Source organism: Pongo pygmaeus, chromosome 15 (assembly GCF_028885625.2).
Source record: "Pongo pygmaeus isolate AG05252 chromosome 15, NHGRI_mPonPyg2-v2.0_pri, whole genome shotgun sequence".
In the NCBI taxonomy this organism is placed as follows: Eukaryota; Metazoa; Chordata; class Mammalia; order Primates; family Hominidae; genus Pongo; species Pongo pygmaeus.
Genome location: NC_072388.2, coordinates 103,912,781 through 103,925,588, shown reverse-complemented (window position 1 = coordinate 103,925,588; position 12,808 = coordinate 103,912,781). Strand labels below are relative to the sequence as shown.

Sequence of the window (12,808 nt, the reverse complement as noted above, 5' to 3'; positions counted from 1 at the left end):
CTGCACCACCGGCTCCCCTCCCTGGCCCCAGAACGTCCTGTCTGGCGGGCCCTACATCACAGGAGGAAGCGGCCTGAGCCCAGGGCCTGGGCAGGTGGCGGTACCGACACTAGCCTTTCCTGCCTGCAGGCTTGGCGGGGGTTCCGAGGACGCCAAGGAGATCATGCAGCATCGCTTCTTTGCCGGCATCGTGTGGCAGCATGTGTACGAGAAGAAGGTGCGGCTGCTCCCCGCATATCCACGCACACGTGTGCTCCCCACATAGCCACACTCACGCATGCACGTGGCACACTCGCTGGATTTCCCACACACTCGCCCTCATCTCGGGAGCCTGCTGCAGTCCTGGTACAAGGAGGGCCTTGCTGCACCAACCTCAGCACCTGGTGCTCAGAGGCTGGCACTGCTGGGCTCCACCAGGAAACTGGCCTGGTCCTCCTTATTTCCTCCTCCCCTCAGAGGTGTGTCACACTCTGAGTGCCAACCTTGGGGGTCCCTTCCCTGACGCTGTGCAGTGAAGGCTGGCTGGTGGTGGACCAGGGGTGCTGCCCCTTGGTCTCTATGAGTTCCTCCTGTTTGACTTCAGTCCCTTCTGCCGCAAGGAGAGCCCAGCCCTACTGTCTGGCTGTGCAGGGACGGGACAGCACCTACTTTTCTGGCACATGGGGGAGTCCGTCCTGGAGGGAGGCAGCTCTTTCTGCATGAGTCGCCATCCTGGGTGCTCATCTTTCAGGGACGCTAGGAGCCCTGGCCATCACCCCGGCTGATGGGGTCTGCCAGCTGGGTTCGGAAGCCTGCACTCTGAGGTGCTGGGTGCCCTGTCACCAGGTGTGCTTCTGTCCCATTCCCAGCGTGCCCCTCCCTGAATGCCTGTCCTAGGCCATGTGCAGCTGGTTGGGCTAGGCAGCCCTGGGACCCAGCTGGGCACCTGTCCTCCCATTAACACAGGGTGCCCTGGCCCTGGTCCCAGTTCCTGCCTTGAGGCCTGCCACCCTCCAGCCCTGCCCTGCCCTCCAAGGGTATGGGGGGCCTGGGCAGCACTCAACCTCTGCCCAGCCTTGACCAGAGACCTTGCTAATTGACAATGGACAGTGCTGGTGCCCAGGCCAGACTCTGGGGTGGGGCAGTGCTTGAGAGGGTCCTTGACTGTGGGACCTGAGGGGCTCTCTGGCAGCTCCTCAGGTGGGCACATCACCTTATAGTCACCCTTGATCCTGGGTCAGTGAGAGTCCTGTCTGCAGCCAGATGCCAGCAGGCTGTGGTCCTGTAGTCCCTGAGCTGTGGAGGCAGGGTGGGCTCATCCTGTGCACCTTGTTCCACAGTCTCCCTCTTTCCCAATTTACAAGAAGACCAATAAGAAAAATAAAACAAGAAAGAAAAAGGAAAAATAAAGTCATCACCTCCTGGTAGCAGGGAGGGTCTCAGAGCTGGGCTGCACTACCTCCTGTCGCCTGCTGGGGCTGCTGTGAGGGCAGCTTTGCGTCTCAGCTGATGAGGGTTGTCTCCATGCTTCTGCACCCCTCATGTCCCTCCCCTCCCAGAGCTGCCTCTGTTGGGGGCTGGTGGCTTGCTGCTCTCTGACATCAGTCCTGCCTGGAGACCCCTTGGAGATCCAGGTGCTTTGAGGGTCTTGAGCACACTTGAGGGTGTGTTGGGAGTGGGGAGCGAAGCTCATGACTGTCCCGTCTGCCCACCTCTGCAGCTCAGCCCGCCCTTCAAGCCCCAGGTCACATCGGAGACCGACACCAGGTATTTTGACGAGGAGTTCACGGCCCAGATGATCACCATCACACCACCTGACCAAGGTGAGGGGCCACTGTGCCTGCCCCTGCCCACTCCCTTTTCTCTCCACACTCAGAGAGGCCTGCAGTGTTCAGCTTTTTTGGCTTCAGATGTTTTAAAATCTAAATCTTTAAAAAGGTTCCTTTTGGAGAGTGCCAGTTATCAGGGTGGGAGGCAGTGCTCTGAGGGCCCAGGTCCCTGTGTTAATCTGTGGGGCCCTGCCTCAGTTTCCTGGCAGTATGGCAGCGTGCTGGCCGCGCTTTAAGAGGTTGGCTCCCTACTGGAGCTGTGGGTGGGTGGAGGTGGCAGAGAGGTGGGGCGCCCGGGTCTGAGCTGTCTACACCCACAGACGACAGCATGGAGTGTGTGGACAGCGAGCGCAGGCCCCACTTCCCCCAGTTCTCCTACTCGGCCAGCGGCACGGCCTGAGGCGGCGGTGGACTGCGCTGGACGGTAGCTTGGAGGGATGGAGAGGCGACCTCGTGCCATGATCTGTATTTAATGGTTTTTATTTCTCGGGTGCATTTGAGAGAAGCCACGCCGTCCTCCTGAGCCCAGGTGGAAAGACGTTTTTGTGCTGTGGGCAGCACCCTCCCCCGCAGCGGGGTAGGGAAGAAAATTGTCCTGCGGGTTTTAATTTATTTCATCCAGTTTGTTCTCCGGACGTGGCCTCAGCCCTCAGAACAATCCAATTCACATAGGGAAATGTTAAGGACTTCTGCAGCTATGCGCAATGTGGCGTTGGGGGGCCGGGCAGGTCCTGCCCACGTGTCCCCTCACTCTGTCAGCCAGCCGCCCTGGGCTGTGTGTCACCAGCTATCTGTCATCTCTCTGGGGCCCTGGGCCTCAGTTCAGCCTGGTGGCACCAGATGCAACCTCACTATGGCATGCTGGCCGGCACCCTCTCCTGGGGGTGGCAGGCACACGGCAGCCCCCAGCACTAAGGCCGTGTCTCTGAGGACGTCATTGGAGGCTGGGCCCCTGGGATGGGACCAGGGATGGGGGATGGGCCAGGGTTTACCCAGTGGGACAGAGGAGCAAGGTTTAAATTTGTTATTGTGTATCATGTTGGTCAAATGCATTTTGGGGGTTTTTAATCTTTGTGACAGGAAAGCCCTCCCCCTTCCCCTTCTGTGTCACAGTTCTTGGTGACTGTCCCACCGGGAGCCTCCCCCTCAGATGATCTCTCCACGGTAGCACTTGACCTTTTTGCCGCTTAACCTTTCCGCTGTCGCCCCGGGCCCTCCCTGACTCCCTGTGGGGGTGGCCATCCCTGGGCCCCTCCACGCCCTCCTGGCCAGACGCTGCCGCTGCTGCTGCACCACGGCGTTTTTTTACAACATTCAACTTTAGTATTTTTACTATTATAATATGAAAATTTCCCTCCAAATTCTTCAATAAAAGTTGCTTTTCAAGTTTTTGGCTCACTTTGCTGGGTGCAGGAGTGGGTGGCCAGGGAGGGCAGTGGGGCATCCTGGGAGGCAACCAGCATCCTCAGAGCAGCTGGTCCTCCCCAGCTCCTCCTGGTGGGCACCGCCACCCCAGCAGGTTTGGGGACAGGCTGTGTGGTGGGCTGAGGCGGGAGTCTGCAGGCCTGTGCCCAGGGGCAGCCTCCCATGGAAGGTGTTCCTCCCCCATCTCCAGGCGGGGCCTGAGAGGAGATGGGAGGCCCTGGCTGGCCCTGCCCCCGTTGGGAGCCACCTCTTCTTCCCTTGACCCCACCCAGCTTCGCCGCCGCCATGAGGGAGACCACTGGACCACGTGGCCATCTGCCCCCAGCCCCAGCTGCTGTTCCCCTGGGTAGGGAGTGAATGACAGACCACCAGGAAGGACAGACAGGGCAGGGCCCAGAGTTGGGGCCAAGGTCATGACCTGGGCCACGGTGGAAGAAAGGCTGGGGGGCCTGAGTGGCGTGTTGGAAGCTGGACAGAGCGGGAGGAGGGGCTGCCGGGGTTGGGAGGGGATAGTCTGGGGCCCAGGTTACCCCCAGAGCACTACATCGAGCTCTGAGCCCGAACAGCCTGCAGAATGTGCTGGTGCTGCCACCTGGTGGACGCCTGCTGGAACCGCTCCCTGAGCCAGGAGAGGAGTCCACTGCCAAGCAACTGACATAGCGGGTTGGCCACCAGGTTCCGGGCGGTTGGGTGACCAGCAGAGGGGGTGGGAGCCAGGGGCCTGGCGCCTCAGCTTCCTCATCTCTCAAATGGACTCCCCGTAGGTGTGGACGGTTGCAGAGTCAGGCCCCTGGCGATGGCAATTGGCCCCTCTCTAAGGCATTCCCAGGGGTGCATGGCTGCCCTCACTTCCACTGGAGGGGGTGCCCCATAGGGAGCACAGGCTGGCGAGGATGTTCTGGGTCTGTGGGAGCCAAGAACAGCCACATCTGGAGCAGCCCGAAGCTCTCCTCTGAGTGATCCCTTATTGCTTCAGTTCTAACAGGCTGCAAAACTGACACCGCTTTTCAGGAAATACACGAAACATGACACAGTGATGTTCCGAGGGTAAGAGGCATCTGGATTTCAGATCTATCAATAATGTGACTCTTAGAAACAAAAAAATACAGCAATGCCCTTCCAATATCCTCAAACTTTGAGCAAAGCATTACTGAAAGTAACCAAGGTATGGAAATGGTTAGGCAGAGGCAGCATCTCCCAGACAGCCCGGCTAAGGAGCATGAGCTGCTTCTCCCAGCAGGGCCCCCTCTGACAATGTAGGACTGCCTTAGGGCCATTTCTTACCTTTTTTGTGGTAGAGACAGGGTCTCGCTATGTTGTTCAGGCCGGTCTTGAACTCCGGGCCTCGAGTGATTCCCCTGCCTTGGCCTCCCAAAACGTTGGGATTACAAGGTGTGAGCCACCACACCTGGCCTCTTAGGGATAGTTCTATAGTCCAGAGAGAGAGAGGCTTCAATGTCATTGGCATTAATACAGACATGACCCTGTGTTATGTCCCCGTTACAAGTGGCTGAGGACCTAACAAAATGAACGCAGAAATGGAGACCCTCTGAGAATTTCCCGACCCTCCTAGCTGCCCCAGACAGAACCATCTACAGCAGGAGGCAGCATCCCAGGGGTGGGGTGGAAGGTGTCAGTGAGGGGTGAGATGTGCAAGGAGATGCACATCTCAGAGGGAAACTCCAGGAGGTGCAGATGCCCTTGCAAGGGGCAGTCCAGTCCTGGCCAGCAAGGCCAGAGCAGGTGGAGAGGACCAGGATCCTGCAGCCCCACCAGGGCCTGCTGAACAGCAAGGGCTGTCTGGAGAGGTTATAACAGGAATACGCCAACCAAGAGGAAGCTCTCCTTCCTGTGTCGGAGGTACCCCGAAGGAAACAATGCATAAAGTGTCCATTTCCAAGACAAAGTGCCTAAAATCAGCTTAGGTCAGCAAACTACAGAAGCAACAGGATACACTAGGCCCCTGCTTGGATAGCCAATGCCTGTTTGTCGCCGCCATCCCCCGTCCCTTAGTTTCCCTCACCTGAACCAAAGTTTAGTCTAAAATGAAAGCTTACTAGCCTCCAAAATAGCTCGCTTTGTCTGTTCTTATCAGCCTGCCCAGCTACTTAGGTCGTAAGTCAAATACTTGAAGAGCCCCTGCGCTAACTAGGATTGCAATGCATTGTGGGCTGCAACAGAATGCAACAAGACAACCCTAAAGAAAACACTTAAAGCCCCTACCCAACAACCAATAGGTGACGTCCAGGAAGGTTGTGACCCCATAGTACTCAGCCTATGTGGAACCAGGGGAGGGACCTGCGCACTAGGGGATGAATTGCTTGTTGAAACTGTGCTGGGTGTGCCAGCTCATCAGACACCCAATCTTGCAAGACCATCATTAAAAGTCTCACTTTCACTGTTCTCCGGTCTCTGAGTCCGTTCTTCGGGTGTAGATGGGTGAGTTTGTTTCTCACATACCCACGTCGTGCTCTTTCCAGCACAAGGCTGACCTGGAAGGGAGGAAGATAATAAAAGTGACTTTAGCACTTAGACCTCTCACGTTTCAGCCGGTGTGGGTAACTGAAGGCTCTGCAGGTCTCTGGGTCTGGGGGCCTCAGTGTTGTAGACGAGGTCCCAGGAGCTGAGAGTGCTACTGGGGCATGTCAGGATAAGGGCTAGGCCTGCCTTCCCAGAAGATGTCACTTCCAGTGAATGTCTGTTCAAAGGCTGACTTTATCACACAACAGATAATTATTTCATCCTTTTGCTTCTAGCAAGTCTGGGAAAGAGCTACAGAAGGGGCTGACAGCATGTAGGCTTTTTTGTTGTTGTTGTTATTTTAAAAAAGTCTAACAATCATTGCCCGTTAATTAAGGTGTCTAGACCATTGACATTTAATGCAACTATTGATATGGTTGAGCTTAAATGTACTATCTTGCTCTTTTTCTATACGTTCCATTTGTTCTTTGTTCCTCCTTTCCTTTCCTGTCTTTTTTTGTATTAAATAAGTATTGTCGATTGTCTCATTTTATCTCCTTCATTGGCTTATTTTTTGGATTTTACCAGTTTTCCCACTGATGTTCTTTTTCTATTCCAGTATACACATACAATCCAGGATACTGTGTTGCATTTAGAATAAATATATTTTGAATAAATGAATGAATGTAGCTCCCCAGCCCTCTGGGGATTTCATATATGTGAGATCATGCAGTGTTTGTCTTTTTGTGTCTGGCTTATTTCACTCAGCCATAGTATCTTTAAGGTTCATTTGTGGCCGGGCGTGGTGGCTCATGCCTGTGATCCCAGTACTTTGGGAGGCCGAGGCAGGTGGACCAAGAGGTCAGGAGTTCGAGACCAGCCTGACCAACATGGTAAAACCCTGTCTCTACTAAAAATACAAAAAAAAATTAGCTGGGTGTGGTGGCGCGTGCCTGTAATCCCAGCTACTCGGGAGGCTGAGGCAGGAGAATCGCTTGAACCCAGGAGGCAGAGGTTGCAGTGAGCCGAGATCGCGCCACTGCACTCCAGCCTGGTGACAGAGCGAGACTCTGTCTCAAAAAAAAAAAAAAAAAGTTTCATTTGTGTTGTAGCATGTCAGAATTTTATTTCTTTTTAAGGCTGAATACTATTTTATTGCATGTATAGACCACATTTTGTTTATCCATTTGTCCCGTGATGAACATTTGGGTTGTTTCCATCTTTTGGCTACTGGGGATAATGCTGCTACAAACTTGTGTACAAATACCTGTTCACGTCCCTGCTGTCAATTATTTTGTGTCTGTACCCAGAAGTGGAACTGCTGGATCAAACAGTAATTCTGTGTTTAGTTTTTATTTTCCTTTCCTTTTATTTTATTTTTTTGAGACAGAGTCTTACTATGTTGCCCAGGCTGGTCTCAAACTCCTGGGCTCAAGTGATCCTCCTGTCTCAGCCTTCCAAACCACTAGGATTACAGGCATTAGCCACTGTGCCAGGCTTATGTTTAATGTTTTGAGGAACTGCCTACTGTTTTCTGCACTGGCTGCACCATTTCACATTCCCACCAGTAGTGCACAAATGTTCCAATTTCTCCATATCCTCCCCGACACTTGTTTTGTTTTCAAATAGTAGCTGTCTTGATGGGTGTGAGGTGGTATCTCATTGTGGTTTTGATTTGCATTTCCCTGATAATCAGTGATGTTGAGCATCTTTTCATGTGCGTGCTGTTTTTATATATTCTTTGGACAAATGTTTATCAAGTCCTTTGCCCATTTTTGGATTTTTTTTTTTTAATTGTTGAGTGTTAGGAGTTCTTTATGTACAGATGGTCCCTGACTTGCAATGGTTCAACTTATAATTTTTCAGCTTTACAATGTGCAAAAGCTATACACATTCAGTATGATCCTTAACAATATTTTCTCTTTTTTTTTTTTTTGAGACGGAGTCTCGCTCAGTCACCCAGGCTGGAGTGCAGTGGCACGATCTCGGCTCACTGCAAGCTCTGCCTCCTGGGTTCACGCCATTCTCCTGCCTCAGCCTCCCGAGTAGCTGGGACTACAGGAGCCTGCCAACATGCCTGGCTAATTTTTTCTATTTTTAGTAAAGATGGGGTTTCATTGTATTAGCCAGGATGGTCTCGGTCTCCTGACCTCGTGATCCGCCTGCCTCGGCCTCCCAAAGTGCTGGGATTACAGGCATGAGCCACCGCGCCTGGCCCTTAACAATATTTTCAACTCGTGATGGATTTATCTGGATGTAACCCATTGTAAGCTGAGGAGCATCTGTATAGACAATTTTTTTTCTTTTTTTTTTTTCTTTGAGACAGAGTCTCGCTCTGTCACCCAGGCTGGAGTGCAATGGCGTGATCTAGGCTCACTGCAACCTCTGCCTCCGAGGTTCAAGCGATTCTCCTGCCTCAGCCTCCTGAGTAGCTGGGATTACAGGCGCCCACCACCATGCCCAGCTAATTTTTTTTTTTGTATTTTTAGTAGAGACAGGGTTTTACCATGTTGGTCAGGCTGGTCTTGAACTCCTGACCTCAGGTGATCTGCCAGCATCAGCCTCCCAAAGTGCTGGAATTACAGGCATGAGCCACCACGCCTGGCCTTTTCAAAAATTAAGATAGTCTTGCTCTGTTGCCCAGGCTGGAGTGCAATGGCGCGATCTCAGTTCACTGCAACCTCCGCCTCCTGGGTTCCAGTGATTCTCCTGCCTCAGCTTCCTCAGCAGCTGGGATTACAGGTGTGTGCCACCACGCCTGGCTAATTTTTGTATTTTTAGTAGAGATGGGGTTTTTGCCATATTGGCCACACCTTGAACTCCTGACCTCAGGTGATTCGCCTGCCTCAGCCTCCCAAAGTGTTGGGATTACAGGTGTGAGCCACTGCAGCTGGCCTAGGCAATTGTCTTTTAAAGAGATTATATTTTGTAGGTTGCCTGTTCACTCTGATGGTAGTTTCTTTTGCTGTGCAGAAGCTCTTTAGTTTAATTAGATCCCATTTGTCAATTTTGGCTTTTGTTGCCATTGCTTTTGGTGTTTTAGACATGAAGTCCTTGCCCATGCCTATGTCCTGAATGGTAATGCCTAGGTTTTCTTCTAGGGTTTTTATGGTTTTAGGTCTAACGTTTAAGTCTTTAATCCATCTTGAATTAATTTTTGTATTGTAAGGAAGGGATCCAGTTTCAGCTTTCTACATATGGCTAGCCAGTTTTCCCAGCACCATTTATTAAATAGGGAATCCTTTCCCCATTGCTTGTTTTTCTCAGGTTTGTCAAAGATCAGATAGTTGTAGATATGCGGCGTTATTTCTGAGGGCTCTGTATCTCTGTTTTGGTACCAGTACCATGCTGTTTTGGTTACTGTAGCCTTGTAGTATAGTTTGAAGTCAGGTAGCATGATGCCTCCAGCTTTGTTCTTTTGGCTTAGGATTGACTTGGCGATGCAGGCTCTTTTTTGGTTCCATATGAACTTTAGAGTAGTTTTTTCCAATTCTGTGAAGAAAGTCATTGGTAGCTTGATGGGGATGGCATTGAATCTATAAATTACCTTGGGCAGTATGGCCATTTTCACGATATTGATTCTTCCTACCCAGGAGCATGGAATGTTCTTCCATTTGTTTGTATCCTCTTTTATTTCATTGAGCAGTGGTTTGTAGTTCTCCTTGAAGAGGTCCTTCACGTCCCTTGTAAGGAGAAAATTTTCGCAACCTACTCATCTGACAAAGGGCTAATATCCAGAATCTACAATGAACTCCAACAAATTTACAAGAAAAAAGCAAACAACCCCATCAAAAAGTGGGCAAAGGATATGAACAGACACTTCTCAAAAGAAGACATTTATGCAGCCAAAAGATACATGAAAAAATGCTCATCATCACTGACTATCAGAGAAATGCAAATCAAAACCACAATGAGATACCATCTCACATCAGTTAGAATGGCAATCATTAAAAAGTCAGGAAACAACAGGTGCTGGAGAGGATGTGGAGAAATAGGAACACTTTTACACTGTTGGTGGGACTGTAAACTAGTTCAACCATTGTGGAAGTCAGTGTGGCGATTCCTCAAGGATCTAGAACTAGAAATACCATTTGACCCAGCCATCCCATTACTGGGTATATACCCAAAGGACTATAAATCATGCTGCTATAAAGACACATGCACACGTATGTTTATTGCGGCACTATTCACAATAGCAAAGACTTGGAACCAACCCATATGTCCAACAATGATAGACTGGATTAAGAAAATGTGGCACATATACACCATGGAATACTATGCAGCCATAAAAAATGATGAGTTCATGTCCTTTGTAGGGACATGGATGAAATTGGAAATCATCATTCTTAGTAAACTATCGCAAGGACAAAAAACCAAACACCGCATGTTCTCACTCATAGATGGGAATTGAACAATGAGAACACATGGACACAGGAAGGGGAACATCACGCTCTGGGGACTGTTGTGGGGTGGGGGGAGGGGGGAGGGGGGAGGGATAGCATTAGGAGATATACCTAATGCTAAATGACGAGTTAATGGGTGCAGCACACCAGCATGGCACATGTATACATATGTAACTAACCTGCACATTGTGCACATGTACCCTAAAACTTAAAGTACAATAATAATTAAAAAAAAAGAGATTATATATATACATATTTAAAGACAGGGCCGGCCGGGCGCGGTGGCTCACGCCTGTAATCTCAGCACTTTGGGAGGCCGAGGCGGGCAGATCACGAGGGCAGGAGATCAAGACCATCCTGGCTAACATGGCGAAACCTCATCTCTACTAAAAATACAAAAAATTAGCCGAGCGTGGTGGCGGGCGCCTGTAGTCCCAGCTACTCAGGAGGCTGAGGCAGGAGAATGGCATGAACCCGGGAGGCGGAGCTTGCAGTGAGCCAAGATCAGGCCACTGCACTCCAACCTGGGTGACAAAGCAAGACACTGTCAAAAAAAAAAAAATAAATAAAAATAAAATGAAATAAAATAAAATAAAATAAAATAAAGACAGGGTCTTGCCATGTTGCTCAGGCTGGCCTTGAACCCCTATCAAGTGATTCTCCCAGCTTAATCTCCTGAGTAGCTGGGACAATAGGTACTTTTAAAAATCAGAAAAAACCCTGCCTTTTGTGTCCTCCCAAACAGTGACCATTTCAGGTGCTCGTCATATCTTTGTGTACACGCAGTTTCCATCTGGTGTCATTTTCCTTCTGCCAGAAAAGCTTCTTTTGACAATTTTTGTAAATCTTTCAGCTTTGTATGTCTGAAAAGTCTTTATTTCACCTTCATTTTTGAAAGATATTTTCACTGGGTACAGAATTCCAGGTTGACACTCTTTTCTTTCAAAACTAAATTTGGATAAATGTTTATTCAAGCTGGGCTTGGTGGCTCATGCCTGTAATCCCAGCACTTTGGGAGGCTGAGGCAGGCAGATCACCTGAGGTTGGGAGTTTGAGACCAGTCTAACCAACATAGAGAAACCCCGTCTCCACTAAAAATACAAAATTAGCCAGGCATGGAGGCGCATGCCTGAAATCCCAGCTATTTGGGACGCCGAGGCAGGAGAATTGCTTGAACCAGGGAGGCAGAGGTTGCAGTGAGGTGAGATCGTGCCACCACACTCCAGCCTGGGCAACAAGAGCGAAACTCCGTCTCAAAAAAAAAAAAAGTAAGTTTATTCAAGTTCTTTGCCCAACCCACAGGTGTTCACTGTCTGCTTGCAGTTTCTAGTGAGAAGTCTTGCTGCCATTCTTTGTTCCTGTAAACACAAAGTGTCTTTTTTCTCTGGCTGCTTTTAAGATTTTTATTTGTCACTGGTTTGAAGGAATTTCATGATGATGTGCTTCATGTAATTTTCTCCATGTTTCTTTTGGGGTTTGTTGAGCTTCCTGGATCTGTGGCTTAATGTTTCCACCAAATTAGGAAATTTTACAGTCATTATTTTATTTATTTATTTATTTAGAGATGGAGTTTCGCTCTTGTTGCCCAGGCTGGAGTGCAATGGCACAATCTCAGCTTGCTACAACCTCCGCCTCCCGGGTTCAAGCGATTCTCCTGCCTCAGCCTCCCAAGTAGCTGGGATTATAGGCACCCGCCACCACGCCCGGCTAATTTTTGTATTTTTAGTAGAGACGGGGTTTCACCATGCTGGCCAGGCTGGTCTCGAACTCCTGACCTCAGGTGATCCGCCAGCATCAGCCTCCCAAAGTGCTGAGATTACAGGCATGAGCCACCACGCCCAGCCTACCATTTTTTTTCCAAAAGTTGTCTCCACCCTGCTATGCCCCTTGTCCATGGGTCTCCAGTTAAAGGCACAGTAGGCTGCTTGAAGTTGTCCCACAACTCAGAGGGACTCTGCCTTTTTCCTCATTTTTTTTCTGTTCCCTTTTGGATAGTTTATACTGCGATGACTTCAAGTCCCCTAAGTTTTTGTTCTGCAATGTCTATTTTGGTTTTAATCTCATCAGTGTATTTTCCATCTCAGACACTGTATTTTTGTCTCTGGAAATTGGGCCATTTTTATGTCTTTCATTCCTTTTCGTAACATGCTCGTTTTCCTCTATCCTTCTTAATAATGGCCATTCCGATGTCTTTGTCTACTTAGTAGACAGAATTATTCTATCACCTTGTGTCATTTCTGGGTCTGTTTCTACAGACTAACTTTTCTTCTCATTGTGTGGTGTAGTTCCTGCTTCTTTGCATGTTTGATTGTTTTTTTTTCTTTTTTTGAGACAGAGTCTCACTCTGTCGCCCAGGCTAGCGTGCAGTGGTGAGATCTTGGCTTACTTACCTCCACCTCCTGGGTTCAAGTGATTCTCCTGCCTCGGCCTCCCAAGTAGCTGGGATTACAGGCACATGCCACCATGCCTGGCTTATTTTTGTATTTTTAGAGATGGGGTTTCACCATGTTGGCCAGGCTGTTCTCAAACTCCTAGCCTCAAGTGATCCATCCGCCTCGGCCTCCCACAGTGCTTGGATTACAGGCGTGAGCCACTGACACCCGGTCTCGTTTGTTCTAAAAAAAACAAAATGTTTTCCCCCTTACTTTTGAGTTTTGTTCTGGATGCTATTCAAGTACTTGCAACCGTTTGGTCTTTTTGAGGCTTGACTTA

General features: G+C 49.8%; 1 protein-coding gene and 1 long non-coding RNA gene across 6 annotated transcripts in view; one reads left to right on the top strand and one right to left on the bottom strand.

Annotated features, from left to right (window-relative positions):
• Positions 1-3,194, top strand: part of AKT1 (AKT serine/threonine kinase 1) — a 26,370-nt gene extending 23,176 nt beyond the window's left edge. For all 5 annotated transcript variants that reach the window (XM_054447962.2, XM_054447960.2, XM_054447964.2 and 2 more), the window contains 3 exons: positions 130-217; positions 1,700-1,802; positions 2,129-3,194. In XM_054447962.2, the coding sequence (XP_054303937.1) occupies positions 130-217; positions 1,700-1,802; positions 2,129-2,208 (271 nt within the window). In that variant the 3' untranslated portion in view covers positions 2,209-3,194. The remainder of the gene's footprint in view (positions 1-129; positions 218-1,699; positions 1,803-2,128) is intronic.
• LOC129012312 (uncharacterized) lies at positions 2,272-12,808 on the bottom strand. Its single transcript, XR_008493601.2, has 4 exons — positions 12,487-12,808; positions 5,627-5,725; positions 4,518-4,661; positions 2,272-4,137 (listed from the first exon to the last, which is right to left on the bottom strand). It is a non-coding gene; the product is annotated as an uncharacterized LOC129012312 (long non-coding RNA).